The sequence below is a fragment of the Clinocottus analis genome, unplaced genomic scaffold, assembly GCF_023055335.1.
Source record: "Clinocottus analis isolate CAN_PGR_092001 unplaced genomic scaffold, fCliAna1.0.p SCAF_18, whole genome shotgun sequence".
Classification (NCBI taxonomy): Eukaryota; Metazoa; Chordata; class Actinopteri; order Perciformes; family Cottidae; genus Clinocottus; species Clinocottus analis.
The window spans coordinates 11,172,656-11,197,747 of NW_027175909.1; the positions used below are offsets into that span (position 1 = coordinate 11,172,656).

General features: G+C 40.5%; 3 protein-coding genes across 4 annotated transcripts in view; all 3 read left to right on the forward strand.

The window, feature by feature from the left end:
* Positions 1–10,269, forward strand: part of oxsr1b (oxidative stress responsive kinase 1b) — a 36,889-nt gene extending 26,620 nt beyond the window's left edge. The window contains exons 5-19 of one of the 2 annotated variants that reach the window (XM_068581727.1): positions 22–77; positions 301–410; positions 826–927; positions 1,057–1,190; positions 1,406–1,454; positions 2,477–2,542; positions 2,626–2,748; positions 2,968–3,039; positions 5,127–5,162; positions 5,844–5,999; positions 6,090–6,145; positions 6,393–6,445; positions 6,870–6,938; positions 7,136–7,200; positions 7,811–10,269. In XM_068581727.1, the coding sequence (XP_068437828.1) occupies positions 22–77; positions 301–410; positions 826–927; positions 1,057–1,190; positions 1,406–1,454; positions 2,477–2,542; positions 2,626–2,748; positions 2,968–3,039; positions 5,127–5,162; positions 5,844–5,999; positions 6,090–6,145; positions 6,393–6,445; positions 6,870–6,938; positions 7,136–7,200; positions 7,811–7,885 (1,222 nt within the window). In that variant the 3' untranslated portion in view covers positions 7,886–10,269. The remainder of the gene's footprint in view (positions 1–21; positions 78–300; positions 411–825; positions 928–1,056; positions 1,191–1,405; positions 1,455–2,476; positions 2,543–2,625; positions 2,749–2,967; positions 3,040–5,126; positions 5,163–5,843; positions 6,000–6,089; positions 6,146–6,392; positions 6,446–6,869; positions 6,939–7,135; positions 7,201–7,810) is intronic. The other variant, XM_068581728.1, reaches the window with a different exon arrangement.
* A 2,370-nt stretch (positions 10,270–12,639) lies between these two features.
* On the forward strand, positions 12,640–17,336 carry LOC137788691 (solute carrier family 22 member 13-like). Its single transcript, XM_068581702.1, has 10 exons — positions 12,640–13,475; positions 13,888–13,991; positions 14,506–14,660; positions 15,188–15,359; positions 15,465–15,585; positions 15,680–15,774; positions 16,096–16,310; positions 16,496–16,604; positions 16,720–16,914; positions 17,007–17,336. Exons 1-10 carry the CDS (start codon positions 13,101–13,103, stop codon positions 17,077–17,079), a joined length of 1,614 nt encoding a protein of 537 aa, XP_068437803.1. The 5' UTR covers positions 12,640–13,100; the 3' UTR covers positions 17,080–17,336.
* A 1,962-nt stretch (positions 17,337–19,298) lies between these two features.
* On the forward strand, positions 19,299–23,278 carry LOC137788692 (solute carrier family 22 member 13-like). Its single transcript, XM_068581703.1, has 10 exons — positions 19,299–19,673; positions 20,448–20,551; positions 21,011–21,165; positions 21,421–21,592; positions 21,698–21,818; positions 21,914–22,008; positions 22,298–22,509; positions 22,688–22,796; positions 22,912–23,106; positions 23,199–23,278. The coding sequence occupies exons 1-10, from the start codon at positions 19,299–19,301 to the stop codon at positions 23,269–23,271; spliced, it is 1,611 nt and encodes a 536-aa protein (XP_068437804.1). The 3' UTR covers positions 23,272–23,278.
* Positions 23,279–25,092: the final 1,814 nt, after the last annotated feature.

Here is a 25,092-nt window from a genome sequence, read left to right on the forward strand (position 1 = left end):
TTCTTGTCTCGTCTTTCACAGAGATCTTAAGGCTGGAAACATTCTCCTCGGGGACGACGGTTCAGTGCAAATAGCAGGTATTTAACTGCGAGGAAACACCTTTCAGCACCCATTCAGTGTTAAGAAACACGGGTTGTTATGCTGCAACCTCCTTTACCCCACTCGACCCAGTGTATTAATGCAGACGTCTCGTCTGTGGAGAATTAAGCCCTTGACAACACCTTCATTGACTCTCAGTACTCGGTCCGCTGTTTGTGTCTTCCTTTAATTGTATTTCCTCTCTCTTCCCTCTCCCTTCAGACTTTGGCGTCAGTGCCTTTCTAGCCACAGGCGGTGACATGACTCGAAACAAAGTGCGCAAGACGTTTGTGGGGACGCCATGCTGGATGGCCCCGGAGGTCATGGAGCAGGTTCGTTATCCTCACACCGGAGCCACCATGTAACCATGACAACAGAAAATCCACAATCCGACCCGATTTTTTTCTTAGCAGGCGAGAAACAGACACTTTGATATTAATTGGTGGCAATAAAGGTCACAGAGAAGCAATATCCTTTTTTTTTTTTGCTGACACCTTTGTAGGAATTGGAGGCCTGTAATCTTAATCTCTCCTGTAATTAAGCACTCAGCGACCAAACAATAAGACACCGGCGCCCAAACTGGCAGATTATTTATGACTTTAAAAGCTGAAAATTAGCACATTTCCATCTTCAGAACAGCCTGGCCTCCGAGAGTGAATCAATTTCCTCCATTAACACGCTGTATGTCTTTGATATTTTAATTTGTGCCAATACAGCATGCAGATGATTATGATTCTGCTTCCACAGGTGAGGGGTTATGATTTCAAAGCAGATATTTGGAGTTTCGGGATCACGGCCATTGAGCTCGCCACGGGGGCCGCACCTTATCACAAATACCCGCCGATGAAGGTGAGAACACCGCGGAGAGATCTCGCTCGCCTACAAATGTGGAGTTAATCAAACGGATTGAACGCAGAGTCAGTTCCTGTCTTTTGAGACCTTGTGACCTTTGACCCAAATTGTCTCTGGCGTCTTCAGGTCTTGATGCTGACGCTGCAGAATGACCCCCCAGGTCTGGATACCGGCATCACAGACAAGGAGATTGTAAAGAAATACGGCAAATCCTTCAGGAAGATGGTCTCCTTGTGTCTACAGAAGGACCCGGAGAAAAGGTGATGATTGTGATGCTTTCACATCACGTTTTGTCAATGTTTTAACCTCATAAGCACATTGGCATATGATTGCCTTCATTTTTCTAACAGCAGTCCCTTTGTTCCCCTAAGCTTCCCTGGTTCTTTGTTAACATTTATTGCACATTTATTTTATATTCTTGGGAGTATAAAAGCTCAAATTTACAGAAATTCATTGTCATTCTGCTGCTTTTCAGGCCGACATCCTCAGAGTTGTTGAAGCATAAATTCTTTCAGAAAGCAAAGGTAGGTGCTTGAGCTCCCTCTGGGCCTGAGACTGGATTAGTTCCACGGTGACGCAGCCTCATCCCTGTTTCAGGCACCAGTTGAGCTGGTTGATGAGTGAAGAGGTGATCTGAATGATTTTTGAACAAAGCAGGGATAAGCCGTCTCTGTCCAGGCCCTGGCCGCCCTGTGCCCTGGCAACTGAACAACTAGAGTGCTGGCTCAGCATGTTGCACTGCCCAAATTCAACCTGATGCATGACCTTGGGCAGACGCAAGAACGGCAGTACTCTGCATGTACAGCAGAGGGCAGATACCCCTCTTGTATAAATCATCAAACTTTGTGCCTGAGCATGCAGAAGAGATTTAAATTGTTGTCTCGTAAGCATATGATTATTTATTCGCTATTCTGTAGATGAAATCTGCTCGTTGGTTTAATATCTATATTTACTAAAAGATATTTGAAAACTTGAAGATTAAAAAAAAAAAAATCACACCGACTGTTCCAATAGGGACATTTGTTTTATATTAAGTGAAAACTGCACTGAATCAAAGCGGGGCTCCAAACAACAAAAAGAAAGTATTTTAATTAATAAGCAAATCAAATATAAGCAGCAATTGTTAAAGGTACGGCTGCATTAATTAAATGCCACAGAGTAAATAGGTCCTGAGATGAGATGTAAAACATTTACTGACATGACCATCAGTGGGAGACAGCCAGGACAGCTGACACTTGGTCACCGCTGCACTTTAACTGCTGTGAAACCAGGAGCGCATGTTGTGATGACCCGAGAGGCCCAGTTGACCTGTACGGGGGTCAGAGATTCACAGGTACCAAATATGATTGCGTCAAGTTGTGAAAAGCTTTAAAAGCAATGAAATGAATTTTGAATTAAATCCTACATTTGACAGAAAGCAAGTGTAGCGAAGCATTTTATGGGTCGCAGTTCAATATCTGAGTAATACAAGACTTGATCTGGATACAGAATACACAGATATAGTACGTTGGAGTAACAGCCATGTGTTTCTTTCCTCTGATGACAGACCCATGAGTATTTACATGAGCGGTTGCTCCAGAGGGCGCCCACAATAACAGAGAGGTCGAAAAGGGTAAGACATCCGAGCATTTGGATTAACACGTTGTGCTCCATTGCTCAGACGAGGAGCTCAGTTGTGTGCATGTGTCTTCTCAGGTACGCAGAGTGCCAGGTTCCAGCGGTCGGCTGCATAAAACGGAGGATGGCGAATGGGAATGGAGTGACGATGAGCTGGACGAAGAAAGCGAAGAGGGCAAAGCGGCCGTGGCCGCCTCACGGGTGAGACGAACCCGCCAGCTGATGTGTTCCCTCACACTCCGTAACACCTTCGTTACACAATAGATGTCCTGTCTTTAAGTCTCTGTACAATGTTTAAATTGTCATTCTCATGTCTGTGCAGTAGCATGTGTCTGTCCTTTGTCTCCCCACTGAGTCTCCCGTGTGTGTGTGTGTGTGTGTGTGTGTGTGTGTATGTTCTGTCTGACGGCCAAGGAGCAGCAGGGGAAGCCTGTTATTGCCACCAGGCGACAAGTGCGCTTCGCCTATCCACTCGAGCTGCCTTCGTCCAGGGTTGTTCACTTGCCGACACAATACAGATGGCGTTCCCCTAACAAGGAAGGACTCTCACTGCACATGCTAGCTAGGGAGCACGAAAGCGCTATAAAAGGGCAGGAAACACCTTGTTGGGTGAAATTACGTTTGACGTTAGAGTGAGGTCTGTAGACACTTTTGGGAAACCTGTGGTTACTTTATACAGTATCAGGTGCTATAGTGATGCAGGTACTTGTATATTATAGCTATGCAAGTACTCAGATACTATAGTCATGCAGGTACTGGGACACTATAGCTTTATAAGTACTTGGATACTGTAGTTATACAGAAAGTTGGATACTATCTTGACTTTTGGTTCGATGCACTTTCTCTTGTGAGGTCCTCGTAGGAATGACACTTCATCACCGGAGTAAATCGGCACATAAACTTAGCTCTTATCCTCCAGATAGTGTCTTTATCTAGCATTATGTAACTTTACGATAACCCATCGGAAGACAACTTGTGGCTTCAGGGCTATGTAATGCGGCTGATTTGTTGAAAGGGAAGGTTGACAACATCATTCCTGAAGCACAAATCTGTGCTTGCTGTCGATCACATGCAAGTCAAATTTGACCCTCAAGTTCACCTTGTCGGGACTATATAGTCAGAACTGTAAGCACTTTTTTAAAACCGTGAGATATTTTGTGTCTCATGAGGTAAAGGACTTTCTTCCGATATAACTAGATACCTTCCACAATTTATTTTTTTTAAATTGTAAAAAAGGAAAGTTGTCATCTTTTTTGTTCGCTGTTTTAAGGTTTATAAGTTACTTAGCGGGAGCGTTATTTAATCAGAAAAGTGAGAGTTACCTTTCCTGGAAGCCATCTGTATTCATTTTTCTCTTTCTGAGTCACTTTTTATTTATACTGACCAAATCACATTTAATCAATACAAGGCAAATTACTGATCAACCCTGTAAAATGATTTCAAAAAGAACACTAATGACCATCAAGGGACTCCAAATGTTACCATATCTCTTCTGCTTCCTTCTGCTCTCCTGGCTACGTGTTGGCAAACTGAACTATCACTTCTTAGCTCGACTGGATGTTTTATCTCCAAACTAACTAATGCTCATGATTAAAACAAAAATGTTTTGTTTTCTTCTCCCAACATGAGACGATTACTCTTCTGCCCAGAAAAAGAAACGCGTTGTTAGTGACGAGAGCCTGGCTGAGTTACTGAGCGGTAAAGGCCACACGGTCTCTTCAGTAACAGCCCGACGTTGTTTTGTCTGAATCAGAGAGCAGATTCCTGATCTGATGTGATTTCTGACACCAGCCAGATGCCACATCACGACCTCTCAGTCACGTCAGTTTGCCTTCATTTGGGCCTGCGGGGCTTCTGTCCGACTCTTTGTTCCTTGGAGTTGGGTTGAACGTTTTTTTTTATTTTTTTTTATTTTGCAGATTTGACCATTTAACAGTGTGATTTTCTCCTGATTTTGTGTTAATTTATGCCGCTTCTCTGCTTTTCAAATGTAAAATGTGCAGATTGAATGTAAAATAAATAATCTATCGATTTGAATGTAATTTTAATGTCATTAGATCAGATTAGATATTCCTTCATCAGTCCCAAAGTGGTGAAATTTGTAGGAAAATAGAGGACATAGTAAGTTTTCTATACAGAAAATTAGATCAAGTTATCAAATAGGACAGGCTGTTTTTTTAATAATTCATTAAAAAAAAATCACAATATTTTCTGTAAATCCAATAGTTGCAATATTGCTTGAAATAGCCGAATGCTTCCAGAGATATTTAAAGAATTGCTACCCCGCTAGACACTGTTGACATATTTCTTTACAGCTGTATTGCCGGGCTATATCAGCACCAGATAGTGAAGTGTAGTGGAAGTATTATTAGCATTTGATATCTCTGTTTTCCCACTCTAATGGCGGATAAACTAAGTGGACCGATAAATGAGGAAAGTAAAGTGAGCCGTTTTAATCCGTTTACCTCTCTTGCTTTCTGTGTGTTCTTTGCATCAATGCGTGCTGTTTTTGCTTTGCCTAAAGCTCATAACAGTGATATCCTCCTCTGAGCGTTATCTTCTCTTTCTGTTTTTAACAGTCACCGAGAGTAAAGGAGGGATCACAGAATTCAGAGGTGAGTTTGCAGAGTTATTTCTTTACGTAACAGTGGTGTGAGTCTCATGATCGGCACATTCGCTGGTCAATTTACAGTTGTCAGAGGAATAAACCCTTTTTTCTTTACCTCTCGCTTGAACCGGTCTGCCTGTTCACTCTGAGGATTCCTGCTCCGCAACCACATTGTCAAAATCAGCTAAATATTGAGCCGTGACCTTGAAAATCTTTTAGATGACTGTGATACTTTTAAATCTGACGACACCAGCACTTCTCTCCAGCGCTCGCTCTCGTGTCCACCGTGGTCGCGTCACACAATAACAACCGAAGATAAGCAACCCACTTTTAGTAGAAGTGGATTGATGGTGAGAAATTGCCGCCTGGAGCGTTTCTCGCTCAATACTGGAACAGTTTCAGAAATTTGTTGTGCCCATTAGCCACTTTGACACCGCAACACGGGGTCCAGACGGAAACACACCAAAGTTATACCCCAACATACAACCAGCCCTTCCTTTCAGCAGCAGATGAGATCAGCCAAAAGGCCACCGCGGCGGAGACTACACTTATAAACGCAGCCCTTGTTAAGATTGAATGTGTGTTACTTGTTCATCTCTGTAGTGCAGCAGGTCAAATAAAGATGCAGTAGTCACATTGGTTATTGTGTGTATTTACTTACATGTTAAACCTGACATTGCTCCTCCAGGTTTTCCAGACCCCTGAACCTGTAAGCAGTCAGTCAGAACTACCTCAGGCTCCAGGCCAGGTCCCACTGCAGCCCACGCCCGTCAGCACTCAGCCCACTGCCCAGGCTACGTCTCCCACTCCAGGTGTACCTGCTGCTGCTGCTGCTCACCCACAGGTTGGTCGAGTTCATCGTACTCGCTTAAAATGTGTCTGTGCCACAGAGCTCTCATTCTACTTTCAATGACTTTTATCTGTATTTTGGCAGGTGCAAGCTGGCTCGGGGGATGTCAAGTCTCCTATCAGTTTGGTGTTAAGGTTAAGGTAGGTTACACCATACATATTAATAGTCGGTGTACGTTCCATCATTACTATGTGTCCATTGTTTTATTTTACTGTGTGTGTGTATATATATATATATATATATATATATATATATATATATATATATATATATATATATATATATATATATATATATATATATGGCATATTTCATTTCAATTGAATAGTCGTATAAGTTCTTTCAACCAACAACAACATCGTGTCTACATTTCTTTCATCTCCTCAGAAATTTAAAGAAGGAGCTGAATGATATCCGCTTTGAATTTATGCCAGGGAGAGGTGAGTTTATTTTCTGTGTTAATCCAAACCCAACCTCTGTTTGCTGGTGTTACCAAGTAGTTTAAAAAATGTCCTGAGGTTCAGACTTCTTGGCTGCGGATGCCACATTTTGGTCAATCAGTGAGGGTAACTGACAATGTTGTACCTTGTGTTTTGTCAAACTTATTTTGCTGCTTCAGCTTTCCATCACGACAGACAAACCCAAACCAGCTCATTTCAGTATTTCTCAGCACTGGGAACAAGATGCTGAAACACAGCTCTGTTTGTTTTTAGTGCTCTGTTTGCTCCCAAAAACCACACGATAAAAAACAGCTATTTGTGGAAATGTTGAAGCCACAGTTATGCCCTGTTAATATATATTTTATTTTAAGTATGTGTGTTTGTCCGCCTGTCACAGTTGGTCTTTTCTGCTCTGACTTCTCAGACACAGCAGATGGTGTGTCTCAGGAGCTGGTGTCTGCAGGCCTGGTGGATGGGAGGGACTTAGTAATAGGTAAGTGATTAAAACAAAAAAACATTCCTCTGCACACAATATTATGTATTTTTCTCAGAATAGTCATTGTGCCGTGTGATATGCAAAAAAAAACAGATTGCCCAAATCCCTCACTGTTCCTCTCATTAACATACAGAGCACACAGTGTTTTTTGGTTTGTGTTCATTGGGCTGAAACATTGTCTTTTTTTTTTTCAGTTGCTGCAAATTTGCAGAAAATAGTTGATGAGCCTCAAGCCAATAAAAATGTCACTTTTAAACTGGTGAGTGCTACGCCTTCATCTGTAAGCAAGACTAGTCATTTAGTCATTGACATATTTTGCAGTTGAAGTTTTGCTCAATTTCCATGAGTACTTTTACCAGATCGGTTTGCTACTGGAAACTGGAAAAGCCCTCAAAGGCCCAGTTTCACCAGTGGAGAGAAGCTGAAGTGAAGTCAGACCGTCCTGAATGATATACACACTATGATAATCATCTTTGTCATGGTCTGTGAACACACAGCGTCGTAGTCGCTGTCTCAGTTTTCTATCTCCTCGTTTGTGTCAGTATTGTTCCATGTTCATGTTTTAAAAAACAAAACAATAAACAGGGTGTTTTAGGAACAGCCGGCACTGATATTTCTGGCAAACATTGCTGTTTACATTTTGTTGCATAAAGGGGCCTTATGGAGTTTTCTTGTAAATAAACACACGTCTGTGTATCTTTTGAGGTTTAACTAACCTGTTGACTGTGGTTACTTTCACGCAAAATAATTGCAAAGCAGATTTTTTAAACATTTTGAAGCCTACTTGTTGCCAGCAAACCTGGCTTCTGTCGTCTCCTTCGCTGCCTTCGTTGCTCACTTGTCCTTCTTCCTCCCTCCTTGTGTCACAGGCCTCTGGAACCGAGGGATCTGAATTACCAGACGACATCAAACTGATGGGCTTCGCTCAGCTCAGCATTAGTTAAACTGTTGTACTACCTGGGACCGTGACTTGCCTAAAAAATGTGAAAATACAAAAAAAATATAGTTAAATGCATTTTTCTTTCTACGGCTGTAAAGAAACCACTACTGCCAAAGAAAACAGTACCTTTTTGTCACCCGTAGGATTATACAATGCCGCCTCATTGAATTCAGCTGAAGTATCAGAGCGCACAGTGTAAGAATCCCTCAAAAGAAGTTTACAGCTTATATGTAGAAGGATGCAAGTATCTACAACGAACAGTTTTCACCTCCCGTTCTGGTCTCCTTCATCCAGTTATTTCTTTTCTCTCTACTATGTGATGCATTTGCACAATCTCAACTAACGCCCTTTGAATCTTGATAAGTGTAACAATGCCTTATATTCATCAGAACTACTGAATGCACGTTTTTGGGGAAGTCCCCAGTTACCATATGGAGCATTATGTTGTCTGAAATGTTCAAATGTGGTTTCTGTTGCTTGCGTCAAACTTTGTACTTCATTTTGAGAGAAGGTATGATGTACTTCACTAAGCCAGCTAAAGGTCAAATTTTGGACACTCCTGTACTCATCAAACGTAATGTGAATCTACTTCTTCCTGAACACTCCCAACCGTAACAATCTTTAAAGGATGAGGTTTTATTCTGTATTTTCTTGTCATTTTAATTATGATCTGTTATCATATAGGGAGAAAAAAACACACAAACCAACAATGTGTTTGTCTCAGAGGTCATATATTTGGCAAATCATTTCTTCTAATTCCTGTACGATGAACAGCGGCAGGAGGGTGTGTGAAGGATTGAAATAAACTCCCGTGCCCATGTTCATCACCCGGTGAAACCATTTGGCTCAATTAAGTATTTTGAATAGTTTTTGGGGCAACAAACAGACATTATACTTTGAAGTATTGATACAACCAGCTTCAATAGAAAGAAAAGTCTTCTGATAAAACTGGTTTTAAGTTAATACACGTAGATTGTCCAGTTGTTAAAATTGATATAAAACTTCAACAAGTGACATAGTGATATAATGTTGGGAAAAGGAGTTGATTTTTGTCTTAATTTGTACCATTGCCAAATTTGCCTCCTCTCATTTTACTCGGCATACTGGCCTGAGGTGTTGTTGCTCTAATTTAACTCTGTGTTGACATTGTAGTAAAGTACAAAAAGTTTAACGACAGCTAAAACCACAAGTGTTGTGTGAGCAGATGTGTCTGTCTGTTGCTATTTGTGTCTGTTTGGAATCAGTTTCTCAAAAAAAAAAAAGAAGTGCATTTTTGTTTATGTGAATGAAACATAAGTACTTGATTCAACCTCTAGTATGTAAATAATGATATTTTGCTTTGATTTGTTTTTATACTGGGTGTTTCACTTTTGGCCTTCTTTCTGTCCCCATGACACGTTTGTGGGTTGTCGCGCCGCGTGAAGGAAGACAACGACACTGCAAACATGGCTTTGGATTCATCTTGCGGGACATGCTGTCCAATAACCGTATGACATGTATTTACATCCCCAAAAAAAGTTTTAATATATTTTACCGTGATGCAATGCTCACCCTCTTAAATTTCCCCATGTTTTAAGCCGAGTAACAGCAAATCTGTCCCCAGCTCTTAATAATATCAAGTGGAGGCTGTTTACTTATTTAAAATCTGACAGGGCAGCTTTCCTGTTCCCTTTGGTGACATGACACTGTCATAACCCTGCAGATGCCAAATTTAAAGGAAAATATGTGTTTTTCCTAGCAGATAAAGTTACAAAGAAACCTTTGTATTGTGACCTTCAACATGTTACGTTTTACACTACAGCCTCAAATCAACCACCAAGAGTTGTCCTTTTTTTAATTTTTTTTTGTCATAGTGTCAAGGTTTTGGTTCATTTTTAAGTGTCTTTGGATTGTAGATCTTGTTAGGAACCTTTAAATAATTCTAAACAGGTGGGTCGGCGCTGCGTTCTCCTCAAAGGGGTCAACTAAGTCAGAAACCAATGTTACTCTACATTTTAATACTGCAGTATTTGGTGCCATTCTCCTGGTTTAGTCCGCAGCTGACGGCAGACAAAGACAGTATAAGTGTGTGTGAGTGTGTGTGTGTGTATGAGAGTGTATGTGTGTGTGAGTGTTGCGTCGATTGAGCCCTGCTTCTAATGGGTTTATGGCTTTGTTCTCATCCTTTCCTCAACAGTCTCTTCTGTCCGGCTTACATGTCGTCTTACAAAGCTGTAGCAACTGAACAGATGACCGGCAATAACTCATCAAGGCTGTAATATATTTTAATTTTGCTACTGTTTTTTTTTTTTTTCTTCATTGTTTCATTTGGTCGTTTTGGAGTTCAAAGCATGTTTCTCTTGATTATTTTTAATCAATAAAAGAATGAGCATATCAGTCTCCGCTTGGCGCATGTGTCATTTTGAGTGACTTATTCCTGTAAATACATTGTGTACATGTTTATAAAAAATACTTCTACTGCAGGAATCAATCTCCTACACTGGACTGACTCCAGTGCAACGTTTGTTGCCTTTGGCCGTTATTCGGTGTATAGTCTTCACTCTGGCCTTGTGCTTTCCCTCTTCATGTAAAGTTACAATTCATGAATAGTTATTCTCATTTTATAGCCGTTTCACAGTTTGAAGGTTTCCGTCTGCTCGCCTTCAAGTTTACTGTTCTCACTATCTTTATGACTACAATTATTCTTTTACAACCCTTTCACCCAGAATAAGTACTTATGTCAATGTTATGCTTTGTAAACATTAAAGGGTCTAGCAATTTAGTAATGCACTTTTAAAGATAATGTCAACGATGTACCGTCTTATTATTATCCAATTGCCAAGCCGAGATAACCCTGATAATCCTTTTATAGCGTTGACAAAGCTCTTTCAGAGCCAGGAAATAGGTTTTAAAATTTTCTACCAGTAAGTTAATAACACAGTTGTCCTTGAAAAGGGGCACAACATGAATTCAGGAAAAGAAGGAAAAACATTTAATCAAATGATGTGGCGGTCAAACCTATTTATGCAATCTTATATGTGCTTCTTGTGTGAGTTTGACATCGATGGTCAGCATCATGAAACCTTGTGCTATATAGCAACTCTTCAAGTCTATCTGGTGGCACTGGAGGAGACATTTTACACTGAATAAATCAAAGGAAAACCCATCAACGATCAAACTTTTAAATGGCATCTTATAAATGATTAAAGGTACAATAGGTGCCTGCTGCCTTTCTCACTCCTACTAGTTATGATAGGATGTGTCACAAATGCCCTCTCGTGTAACATAGCCTTAACTCACACTGTGTACTTTCGACTTAAAGAGTAGACATAGACCAATATGCGGTTTTCCTGATAAGGAGTGACCGCGAGTATATCTTTCTGAAAATATTGTGGTTGAGGGACACCATATTTGAAAGATTTCCGGCTCCACATGTTTGTGACCAATCAGAAAGAGAAGGTGGTGTTTTGCAGATTGTGGCCAAACGTCCACCCAACTCAGACTTTGAAGAGCATTCCTGGGCCCTATTCCACGTTACGTGGTTCAACAAATCCGATCAAAAGTCCTGTTATCCAGCTTAACCTAACGAGATGATTGACTACAGGATATGACGGTTCCACGAAGGTAGATCTGCCCACAAACGGTCTCGTGTCTTCTAACCACACGTCAGTCCACAGGATAACTGCGCGTGCACGCTGCTCTTCAGCAGGGAGAAAAGTCGAACTCCAAATTCATGATGTTGTCTTTCTAAAAAAAAAAGACATAGAAACTCAAAGAATGACTGTCTCTTTTCTCTGCTGATGAGCAGAAGTTGATCAAGACTACATGTGATGAATTTAAGTCCATAATCGTGACAAAATCGAATGGTGCTTTCACATTCAAGTGTAGCGAATATTCGCAACACTTCTTGTTGTGAATGCAGCGTAACGTAGTCAGTGCAAAATATCAGACAACAAATGTGTCAAACAGAATAAAATGTATCTGCTAATTTTTAAGTGCCTCATCACCCAAATCATTCAGATTATATTTATTTAAATGTGTCTGCTGGCAGTAGTATACGAATTAATGTATACTTATTAGGATATATGTACTGTATGCATGTATCATGAAATATGTGTATATTCAGGTAACCTATGTGTGTTTAGATTACAATATAACTCGGAGTTTGAATATTTGTATGGGCGGATCAGTATGTATGTATTGTTCATAATCAGAAATTCAATAAGTTGAAGCAGGGATAAGTATTGTTATCATGAGTCCACCTTCATCGTGTTCTCCAGTAATGATATGCATCGTGTACTAATGACTGTCATAGAAGTATGAGTGCTTTCAACACATCCATAAGTTTCTAAAGCACTAAATAAACGTTACGAGCAGCACGGCATGCAGCGGCTTTCACCATGTTCTCTGCATCGCGGACACAAACGTGTACCACTCGCAAAAAAGCGAGCTGTGCTCTTTTTTTTTCTTTTTTTTTTTACACAGTCCTTCTGTGATCCAGTCTGCATGTACAGTATGTATTGTGTACAGTATGTATTGTGTACAGTATGTATTGTGTACAGTATGTATTGTGTACAGTATGTGAGACGGACAGCGCTCGGCTGCGCCGCTGTTCAATGTACGGCTCCAGAAAGTCTCGTAAATAAATGAGTCCTTGTCAGCAGAATCGATAGCGCTCATGTGACGTCATCATGATGCGAGAACGGATCTTTGCGATCTGGAAGAACTCTCTCCCTATAAAACGAATATAAAACTAATATCGCTCCTTCATCAATGAGGAAGAGAGCTGCTTTTTGTCCGGTGGGAGTGGTCAACTTATCCAGTGAACTTTCACTCAACCTGCTCCCGACCAGGTTAGGCGATTTCGATGTGTTGCTATGGTGACTGATCTAAACTGGCTTCGTGGAACCGAAAATCTACATCAGTAAACCAACGTACGTGGAATAGGGCCCAGATAAGACTTTTTAAAGCAGGTGTGATGCCTCGAGTAACTCTTAAAATTATTAACTGATGAAGATGAACTCCATAACAGCTGGACTTCAGCCTGAGGGACCCTGATGTCACATTTTCATACTTTGGTAGGCTGTTAGTTAGCAACTTGAGGGGTTATAAAAAGCACTGGGATTGTTTAAACATTAACTTGCAGTACACAAGTCGAGCTGACAGTTGGTGGCTGGACCTTGATTTGAGACGGACCTTTTTCTGTATACGCTGCGCTCTTCCAACATCCAGATACCAATATGAGCAACTTCGGGCAGATCCTGAATGAGATTGGAGCTTTTGGTTTGTTTCAGAAGCGTTTAGTGGCTGCATTGTGCGTCCCCACCGTGTTTGTAGCTTATGATGTAATTGGTCAAGTGTTTACGGGCCTGAGTTTCCCACATCACTGTAACACGGACTGGATCTTGGAGCGTGGGCCAAACCTGACAGACGAGAGACAAAAAAACCTCACCCTCCCTTTGAATGAGGCCGGGAAGTATGAAAGCTGTGAAATGTTCACACCTGTGGATTTTGATTTGGAGATAATTGAAGCGTACGGGATCAACACGACAACTGGATGCTTAAATGGATCAGATTTTGAGGCCTTTAAAGGGGCCTCCAGCATTGTGACAGAGGTGAGAGACGGTTGTTTATTCACCACCAGAAAACACACATAACTGTATCATTCAATGTATTTCTTGAGAAGTATGTGAGCGTACTTTTGTTTGGATTATTTTATTTGTTTTATGTTATATATAGGTTGTTCACATTTACCTTTTAATCCCTTCTGAGCCACCATACTGTTTTGACATAATTTCGTGCTGTTTGGCAAAGCGGTGGTTGAACATACTGATGCAAATCACCACATAAAAAATGAAAACAATACAATTTAAACTCAATAAAATAAAGTACCCCATATTATACAACTGTAAGAATGATAGGGTACATTTACAGCCACTCAATATCAGCAAACATTACAAAACCTTAGCAGCAGAACATGCTCACAACACTGGTTCTGGTCTTCCCCTCTCACCTTCCTGTCACCAGTTCAACCTGGTGTGTGACAGAAGCAGCTTGATTGAGGTTTCCCAGGCCATCTACATGGCCGGTCTTCTGCTTGGAGCGTTGGTGTTGGGGCAGATGGCTGACAGGTGCACATTCACTCTCACCTTTACCACACATGTATACTCAATTCTGAACTGGTCGCTGAAGTTACCTTTTTGGCATATTATTGATTATGAGTACCTAACTATCACCTGGATTAGTCTACTTACAACTAAGCGGTAGCGTGTGCTGTCTCAGGACAGCTAGTTAGTGATGAGCTTGCTGGCTAGCTGGCAAACAAGTCACAGCTAGCTAGCTAAATACTCATAATCAATAATATGTATGTGCTAGCAAACTATTGAACATTCGTGCCACTGCAGCGCTGCCAGGCATCGCCCCATCACCATACTAATGAGTTACTAATAAATGTTCATGTTTGGAACAATGCTTTATAAAAGATGATTTAAGTGTTTAGTCATGCTTTACTAATGCTAAACAGTGTGTAGATATTACACACTGTTAAAAGTTTAAAGTGCTGCCCATATTTTTTCTTGTCCTAAACTGAGGGGAAAAATTCAAAACTCGACCACCAATGTAAGAGTTCTTCTCTTCTGTTTGTAGGTTCGGTCGACGCCTTGTGGTCCTGCTTTCACTCCTTCTACAACTGGTGTTTGGTGTCAGTGTTGCTTTCTCGCCCAACATCTATGTTTATATTGTTCTAAAATTTCTAGGTGGCTTCTCCATTTCTGGCATTCTTGTTAATGCATTTGTGATAGGTATGTAAAATGGTCAGGACTGAAACTTCTGTCAGTGTCTGTATTTGAACTGTTAGTAGTCAGGGCTTCATTTTATAATTAGAAGGTTATGGTATTTGAAGAGCATTATTGTTACGGTGTTACAAATGGCAACAATAGTCAAATTAGATGCCTTTACATTGATAGTGGTCTGCCACAGTATATTTTTCATACTACCACCGGGATCAGAAAAGCCAGACACTTCCTAATTGTACACATAGCATTAAGCAAGAGCATTAACATATGCTTTGTTAAGCATGCATAGTCTTCACTTTAGATGAGGTCACACAAAATACTTAACTAATACTTAACTAACGACTAGGAATTAACTGAATTAATGAGTGTTCATGTTGGAACAATGCTTTATAAGTCATGAATTAAGTATTGCTTTACTAATTCTAAATGGTTTGTAGTTATTAGAAAGTGTTACCAGGCGTTCAGATATTAACTTGCAAAAACCCGTTTAACAACTAACTTCTAAAAAATATCATGGTATCATTGCTTTAAAGGTGGAGAGTGGAGTGATTCCTCCAAGTTTGCTTTCTGCACCATTATCTGCCACTCTTCTTTCCCCGTTGGACTGATACTGTTGTCTGGCATTGCCTATTTGATCCCCAACTGGAGGATCCTGCAACTGGTGCTCTTCAGCCCTCTTGTCGTTGTCCTGGGAATCTTCTACTGGTCAGCAGCCTCTAAGATGACATGGATTTAATGTTTTAGATTCAAATTTCTATTTGAACTGTATGTGGGAAAGAAAGGTTTATTTGAAACCTGTATGTCCATTAGGATTCTTCCAGAGTCAGCTCGCTGGCTCATCACCCAGGGCAGGAAGGAGGAAGCCATAAAGGAGGTCAGGAGGGCTGCCAAGGTCAACAGAAGGAAAGTCCCGGAAGATCTGCTTGACAAGGTGAGCTGCTTTAACCAAAGTCAAATCAAATAAAGCTCTGAGATGAATATAGACACACTTCAAAAGAAAATTCCGTTACACCTGCATTGTTTAGCTGGACGATGAGGGTACAACCAAAAGTGGAAGCATGTTGGACATCTTCAGGATATCGTATCTGAGAAAACGTGCATTAATTATGAGCTACGTATGGTGAGTATTCATTTTAACCACAAACTGCTGCCGTGTCTACAGATATAACTATGAACCAGAGATATACTTGCTTTTAACTTAAAAAGCATGTTAAAAGCCATCGTGCAAACTGGTGTTTGCACGATGGCTGCATTGTACATCCTGCATCTGTTTGGAGTATTGGTTGTCCTCATCCTCGGAAATTAAGTTATATATTGTCTAAATCTATGGGGATGATTTTAATTTACGTTGCGGACAGTTTTCTTCATGAATGTGAGATTAAGAAGCAAGTACATATCAGGCCTTATAGTTGTACTAAAGATAACTCTGCCATTCTAACAGGTTTGGAACAAGTCTGGTGTACTACGGAGTGAGCCTGAATGTAGGCAATTTTGGTCTGGATATCTACCTCACACAGTGCATCTTTGGCTTAGTAGAGTTCCCGGCACGCCTGGGCAGTTTGCCTCTCATCCAGCGCTTTGGGAGGAAAATATGTCTAGCAGTGATCCTGTTGTTTTCTGGTGCAGCTTGTCTTGGAATACTTCCTATTCCTAAAGGTAATTAGTTTGATAATAATAGCATTCTTCTGTAATCTGCCTTGAATATGTAATTTACCTGAAATTATAACTTGGACAAATCCGATTTAAAAAAAACACACAAAAAAACAGTGATTCTTGCGACATTCAACTCAGACTAGTTTTTAAAAAAAATTGATTTTCAATACTTTTTTTTTTTCCATCAGACCTTCCTGTGGTTGTAACCGTCATAGCTGTATTTGGAAAATTTGCCGCCACTGCCAGTTTCTCCATAACCTATGTTTATACTGCAGAACTATACCCCACCACTCTCAGGTAAGTTAGGAAATGTCACAGAGGTAAAATCTTTTATTAATATTGGGGGAAAAGGTCACGTTTACCATTGTTACACGCTATAAGGGGCTCACAATTCTATTGTCTATACTGGCAGGCAGAATGGTGTAGGTCTAAACTCCATGTGTGCTCGGGTTGCGGGCATCCTCGCTCCGCTGATCAGGCTCCTCGAGGTCTACCATTACAGCATCCCCATGCTGATATACGGCATCGTCCCCATTGTTGCTGGGGGTCTATGTTTTCTCCTGCCTGAAACCCTCAATGTTGAACTCCAGGACCACGCTGAAGTCCTGTGAGTTGATGAACTCTTTCACAACAGAGTGCATATTCCTTTACAAGTAACTCAGGGCAGTATGTAATAATCTCTTTTGTTATTAATTACAGACAACCTGACAATGGACTTACAACACGATACTTCAATGAAGAGGAAAAATCAGAAAAGTGCACAAAAATGTAATTTATAAGGACATATATATCAGAAAGTAATAGTTTGCCCGCTTTTAACAGATTAGTGGTAACAAGTTTTTTTTCAGAGTTTAGGTACCTGAATGCAAAGCATCAATGAAATCATGTGAACTTGTAAAATATTGCACATGATTTTTTTTGTGTTCCAATCTGTTATCAAATGTTTTGCTACTGCAAAAGTTATAGACTGTACGATAACTGAGATTTGTACATGTATTAAATGATGCATTGTATTTGCTAATACATTTATTTGTTTGAGTTTTCTCTACTGAATTGAATTGTTGAATATTGAACAGGTTGTTATTATTCCCCCAGCTCTCTATATAGTAATATACTTTGGGATCAGGCTGGTATTGATCACTCCCCATGTTAGGACACTGCTAAAATGACTTCCTTGACAGTCACTGTGGCTCAAACTGATTGTTCCCTAAAGAGCAAAGAAAATGTAGCGTAGTCTGCACTATCAGTAATGATAATACACCTCAACACAAAATTGATTTAAGACCTCAGCTGAAGCCCTGATGGTCCAGCTGCTGCTCCCTAAACCTACATCTGCACTGGGATTGAGCATAGCTTGCAGTGTTACCGGAGAATAAAGTCTGATCAATGTGCTCGAACATACTCTCCGTCATCTGGATTGTAATCCGTGACCCTGTGTCGTTGCTTGTAACACTGGAGGTGATGACTAAATAGAATTAACCAATGTTTCAAATAATACAAATGTCTGTGTCCTGTGATCATTGGGATGCCCGTAAGGCTTCATCCAACTTGTAGGTCTGTTGTGTGGAGTTTTCACATTTCACATCTTGATATGTGTCAGTCGGCAGGGAGCCTCTCGCACCTTTTCATGATAGCCCAGTCAACAGGAGCGTTCGCGACCGGTGTTCGTGTCCATTTTCTGTGTTTGTGTCCATGAATCAGATAACCGATCACACACCTTATCCCTGTAGAGAGAAAGTGTTGTAACTTGGACCGTGTCCACATAAGGGTAAGTGGTCTTGGAGATAACAGTCCACATTGTTTATTGGGAAACCTCTTTATTACACGAAACCGTACAATCTAATAGAACGCGGGGTGAGGTACATCCTTTGTCTGAACGTAGACTGTTAGAGTAGGTCATCTGCACCCTCTTACGGTGAGACACGAGTTTGTCATTGTAAAAGGCAATGGTGCCGATCCTCTCTGCCGAGTCACAGTGTGTCATCTGTAGATTCTCTCTTTTCACCACTCTAGTAAGGACAACGTACACCAAGGGCTTTATCGGTGACAAAGAAAAATACATAGGCGACCGGTATAACAGTACAGCCTTGGCAGTCGTACGTGTTCATCGTTAATAGACATGCCAGAGGGTGCGTGGTCACGGTCCAGTTCATGTGTTCCCATTTCGAAGGGGAGACCTTGTACAGGGTTGCAGTCCGGGTCCCCTTGACATAGAACTTGTTGAACTGACTCTCTTGTTTGATGCAATAACTATGGAACTGCACCATTTGGTGAAACACCTTGACTCCCCAGGGACATATGCAAGGGTTCTGTTTGTGGACTTCAGCTTTGCATTAAACACCATCATCCCGGAGGCACTTTACTTCACCAAAAACTCTCTCAGCTCACCGTACCAGTCCCCACCTATCAGTGGATCCCCCCAGGGATGTGTGCTCTCCTCGCTGCTTTTCTCCCTCTACACCAACAACTGTACCTCTGGGGACCCAACTGTTAAACTCCTGAAGTTCGCAGACGACACAACGGTCATCGGCCTCATAAGGAACGGTGACAAGTCTGCGTCCGTGTGGCAGATGGTCATTTTGACCCCGGGGACAAGACTTAGAGGTAGAGTTGGTAAAACGTTGACTCGTACGCCAGTCATTTTGACCCCAGTATCGCAAGAGGATGTGGAAATACACTCTGAGTGATTTTGACCTAAGGACAACGGGAAAGATATATCCAGGTGTGATGCGTCGAGGAACTCTTAAAATCAATAACTGATGAAGATGAGTTGCATAACACCGGACTTCAACCAGAGGGACCATGACTTCCTATTTTCATACTTTGGTAGTCTGTTTTCTAGAAACTTGAGAAGTCATAAAAGCACTGTGATTGTCAGCTTAAACATTAACTTGCAGTACACACGTCAAGCTAACAGTTGGTGGCTGGACGTTGATTTGAGACGGACCTTTTTCTGTATACGCTGCGCTCTTCCCACATCCAGATACCAATATGAGCAACTTCGGGCAGATTCTGAAGGAAATTGGAGCGTTTGGTTTGTTTCAGAAGCGTTTAGTGGCTGCGTTGTGCATCCCCACCGTGTTTGTAAGTTTTGATGTGTTCATTCAAGTGTTTACGGGCCTGAGCTTCCCACATCACTGTAACACGGACTGGATTTTGGAGCGTGGGCCAAACCTGACAGACGAGAGACAAAAAAACCTCACCCTCCCAGTGAACGAGGCCGGGAAGTATGAAAGCTGTGAAATGTTCACACCTGTGGATTTTGATTTGGAGATAATTGAAGCGTACGGGATCAACACGACAACTGGATGCTTAAATGGATCAGATTTTGAGGCCTTTAAAGGGGCCTCCAGCATTGTGACAGAGGTGAGAGACAGTTGTTTATTCACCACCAGAAAACACACATAACTGTATCATTCAATGTATTTCTTGAGATGTATATGAGCGTACTTTTGTTTGGATTGTTTTATTTGTTTTGTGTTATTTATAATTTGTTCACATTTACCTTTTAATCCTTTCAGAGCCACCATATTGTTTTGACATTTTTTGCCTTCAAGCAATGGGGTGGTTCAACATATTGATGCAAATCTAAACATAAAAATTAAAACAATACAATTTAAACTTGATAACATAAAGTGCTCCATACTATACAACTGTTAGAATGATAGGGTTGATTTACAGCCACTCAATAACAGCAAACATTACAAAACCTTAGCAGCAGAACATGCTCACAACACTCTGTCAGGGATACGATTTGGTAGACTTAGAAATGATGAAATCACCACCACTGTTATAAAAAATACCTTTTTGCTTGTGAACCGCCATTGGCCGCGTTTCCCAGATTCGATCGTTCTTAAGGACTTAAGAAGGCTCTTAAGAAGGGTTTGGCTAAGAAGGAGCACTAAGATAGTGGCGTTTCCCAGACGCGTTCTTAACTGAGTGTGTCAGGCTGATCTTACATTTCCTTCGTAGTGAAATTTCTTTGAAAGCTGAGAACGACTCTGGGAAACACGTCCTTCTTTCACAGCGCTCTTAAGAGAGCTCCTAAAAAGCTCCTAAAAAAGCTCTTAGCGCTTAAGAGCTTCTTAACAAATCTGGGAAACGGGTCCATTTTCAGTTACTAAACAATCCTTTCACCAGTTCAACCTGGTGTGTGACAGAAGCAGCTTGATTGAGGTTTCCCAGGCCATCTACATGGCCGGTCTTCTGCTCGGAGCGCTGGTGTTGGGGCAGATGGCTGACAGGTGCACATTCACTCTCACCTTTACGACACATGTATACTTGATAGTTAAGTTTCTGAACGTGTCGCTCTTTACTTGTAAGTCCACCGATCATCAATAGAAGTTATTTATTAAAAATGTGGAACATTAATATAGCTGACAACAACTATTAGCTATATATGTGAAAGATACAGTGGAGTGATGGTGGAATGAAGTTGCTCCCCCCCTAATTCCCACTAAACACTGTAAGCTCTTTCTGTTTTCCCTGTTTGTGCTGCTATGGAGGCAATAACGTAATCATAAATATGCTCCTGATTTCAAATGTATCACCTTTTGACAATTCAAGGAAACACTTTTTTTTTACATGCAGTCTATCTGTTAACATATTTTTGATTGTCCTGAACTTATAGGACGGAAAAATGTATATGCATTCTTACACAAAACTCAAGCACCAATGTAAGAGTTCTTCTCTTCTCTTTGTAGGTTCGGTCGACGCCTTGCGGTCCTGCTTTCACTTCTTCTACAACTGGTGTTTGGTGTCAGTGTTGCTTTCTCGCCCAACATCTATATTTATATTGTTCTAAAATTTCTAGGTGGCTTCTCCATTTCAGGCCTTCTTGTTAATGGATTTGTGATAGGTATGTAAAATGGTCAGAACTGAAACTTCTAATTCTACACATAGCATAAGAGAGTTATTTATACACTTCAAATTAAAGCCAGTAAGGGTTACAAGTCGCAACTCCTTTTGCATCTCAGAAGCAACCAAACTGCACATTCAACTGAATGTTGTCAACATTACAGTAAACTTAGTTATAAGGTGTGGAAGTATTAACTTGCAAAAACACATTTTACAACTAACTTCTAAAAAATAACACGGCATCATTGCTTTAAAGGTGGAGAGTGGAGTGATTCCTCCAAGTTTGCTTTCTGCACCATTATCTGCCATACCGCTTCCCCCGTTGGACTGATACTGTTGTCTGGCATTGCCTATTTAATCCCCAACTGGAGGATCCTGCATCTGGTGCTATTCAGCCCTCTTGTCGTTGTCCTGGGAATCTTCTACTGGTCAGCAGCCTCTAAGACCACATACATTTAATGTTTTAGATGCAAATTTCTATTTTAACTGTATGGGCAAAAGAAAGGTTTATTTGAAACCTGTATGTCCAATAGGATTCTTCCAGAGTCAGCTCGCTGGCTCATCACCCAGGGCAGGAAGGAGGAAGCCATAAAGGAGGTCAGGAGGGCTGCCAAGGTCAACAGAAGGAAAGTCCCAGAAGATCTGCTTGACAAGGTGAGCTGCTTCAAACAAAAGTCACATCAAACACAATAAAGCTCTGAGATGAATATAGACAAACTTCCAAAGAAAATGACACCTGCGTTGTTTAGCTGGACGATGAGGGTACAACCAAAAGAGGAAGCATGTTGGACATCTTCAGGATATCGTATCTGAGAAAACGTGCATTAATTATGAGCTTTGTGTGGTGAGTATTCATTTTAACCACAAACTGCTGCCGTGTCTACAGATATACTTTTGAACCAAAGACATACTTGCTTTTAAATTTCACCGGGGTGTTCGCACAATGTCAGCATTGTACATCCTACATCTGTTTGGAGCATTTGTTGTGCACATCCTCTGAAATTAAGTTGTCTAAATATATGTCAATGAATTAAATTCACGCTGCAGACTTCTTCATGAATGTGAGATTAAGAAGCAAGTATATCTCAGGCCTTATAATTGCACTAACGATATCTCTGCCATTCTATTAATAGGTTTGGAACAAGTCTGGTGTACTATGGACTGAGCCTGAATGGCACTTTTGGTCTGGATATCTACCTCACACAGTGCCTCTTTGGCTTAGTAGAGTTCCCGGCACGCCTGGGCAGTTTGCCTCTCATCCAGCGCTTTGGGAGGAAAATATGTCTAGCAGTGGTCCTGTTGTTTGGTGGTGCAGCTTGTCTTGGGATACTTGTTATTCCAAAAGGTAAATTGTTGTATAATAATAGCATTCTACTGTAATCTGCCTTGAATATGTAATTTACCTGATTCTTGTTAATTAGGACAAATCCCATTTTTTAAAACAAAATGTTATTCTTGCTATATCTATCTCAGACTTGTTTTGAACAAATGTTTTTTTGTTTAATTTATTATTTGTCCATCAGACCTTCCTGTTGTGGTAACCGTCATAGCTGTAGTTGGAAAATTTGCCGCCACTGGCAGTTTCTCCATAGTCTATGTTTATACTGCAGAACTATACCCCACCACTCTCAGGTAAGTTAGGAAATGTCACAGAGATAAAACCTTTGATTAATATTGGGGGAAAAGGTCATGTTTACCATTGTTACACGCTATGAGGGGCTCACAATTCTATTGTCTATACTGGCAGGCAGAATGGTGTAGGTCTAAACTCCATGTGTGCTCGTCTGGCGGGCATCCTCGCTCCGCTGATCAGGCTCCTCGAGGTCTACCATTACAGCATCCCCATGCTGATATACGGCATTGTCCCCATTGTTGCTGGGGGTCTATGTTTTCTCCTGCCTGAAACCCTCAATGTTGAACTCCAGGACCACGCTGAAGTCCTGTGAGTTGATGAACTCTTTCACAACAGAGTGCATATTCCTTTACAAATAACTCAGGGCAGTATGTAATAATCTTTTTTGTTATTTATTACAGAAAACCTGAGAATGGCCCTAAGACTCAATCCTTCAATGAAGAGGAAAAATCAGAAAAGAGCACAACAATGTAATTTATATGGACACACACACACACACACACACACACACACACACACACACACACACACACACACACACACACACACACACACACACACATATCTATATCTATAAGTAATAGTTTGCCTGCTCTTAACAGATTACTGGTAACAAGGTTTTTTCAGAGTTTAGTTACCTGAATGCAAAGCATCAATGAAATCATATGAACTTGTAAATTATTACACATGATTTTATTTTTGTTATAATCTGTTATCAAATGTTTTGCTGCTGCAAAAGTTATGGACTGTACAATAACTGAGATTTTTATATGTATTAAATGATGCATTGTATTTGCTATTACATTTATTTGTTTTAGTTTTCTCTACTGAATTGAATTGTTGAATAATGAACAGTTTGTTGTTATTCCCTCTGTATGTATTCCTATTGTAACAAGGTAACTGCAGAACCATGACTGTGGGGGTTATCCTGTAACTGTGTGATATTTAACAACCCTTCAAGTTTATATGGTGTCACTGAAGTACACCTTTTACACTGAATAAATTAAAGGAAAACCCATTCAACAATCAAATTAAAAATAGCATTTTATGAACTATTAAAGGTACAATAGGTGCCTGCTGTATTTATCATTCCTCGTTCTGATTGGATGTGTCACAAATGCCCTTTCATTCAACATAGCCCTAGCTTACACTGTATACTTCTATCTTAACCCTCCTGTTATGTTCAGGGTCCAATTGATCCGTTTCGAGAGTTTGAAGATCGAGGCTAAATACTTTAAAGTACTTTTTCTGTATGAAACTTCTTCTGCTTGCCTTAATTGATGTAATCAAAAAACACACACAAAAATATCATGTATATGTACCCACCCCCCACCGTTAACAGCCCCATATATAAAGTTGTACACACTTCAAACTTCAAACAAAAACATCAGGTGTTTGTTATGGGAACCATCTCTATCCTGCTTCAGACTAAACAATGCTTATCTTCTTACTGAAAACACCTTTATTGGACCGGGAACACTAAAGTAAGGGTTTCTTTCATGTTTCTCCTAATACATATGGTACTATTGGATTTCTAATAGACTTACTGAGACACACACCCTATTTCATCCCAATCTCAGACACACGCACATTCTCTTTCTAAGTACCCCGATTGTGCGAGAAATACAGATACTATTTGGACCTGAACCTATTTTTTTCTCACGGGAAAACAGTGCCCACACTTAGCAGGGGAGGTGAAACAGACAAAGGGGTTTCATAGGAGTCCTCCCAGCATTACACTCTGCAGATACGCACATCTCAGCAGCTTCCTGTAGACAACATTAGCAACAGAAAAAAAGGATGACAGCCCTGGAGGCCCTCCAGTTCAGATTTCTTAACACTATAAATAAACATGAATAAAGTTTACTTTCAATATAAATCTTTCTGACTCATTGGGCTTGATTTTGAGTGAGCGGGTCAATATGACCCTGAACAGCAGAGGTGTCTCATCTCTATTTATCTCCATCACCCCATGAAAAAAAAATATTCAAAATGCAAATAAAATTTAGGAAAAAATACATGTTATGGTAGACCAATACATGTTATGGCTAGGTTTTTCCAATGTACCTAAACAATTGTTTGAACATGTATTTTGTATTAAAACGAGTGAGTTAGCCTTATTGAACGATGATCTATGGAGAGGTAAATAACTCAATTCCACTAAATACTGATTTAATTGTCAGTGATGGTGTTGGTGATGTGGTACAAACAAATTTCATTCGAACTTTTTGGTTTTCGGACAAATTTTGGATGATTTAACACGCACCTGGTCAAATTGACTCGGGAACATCATTG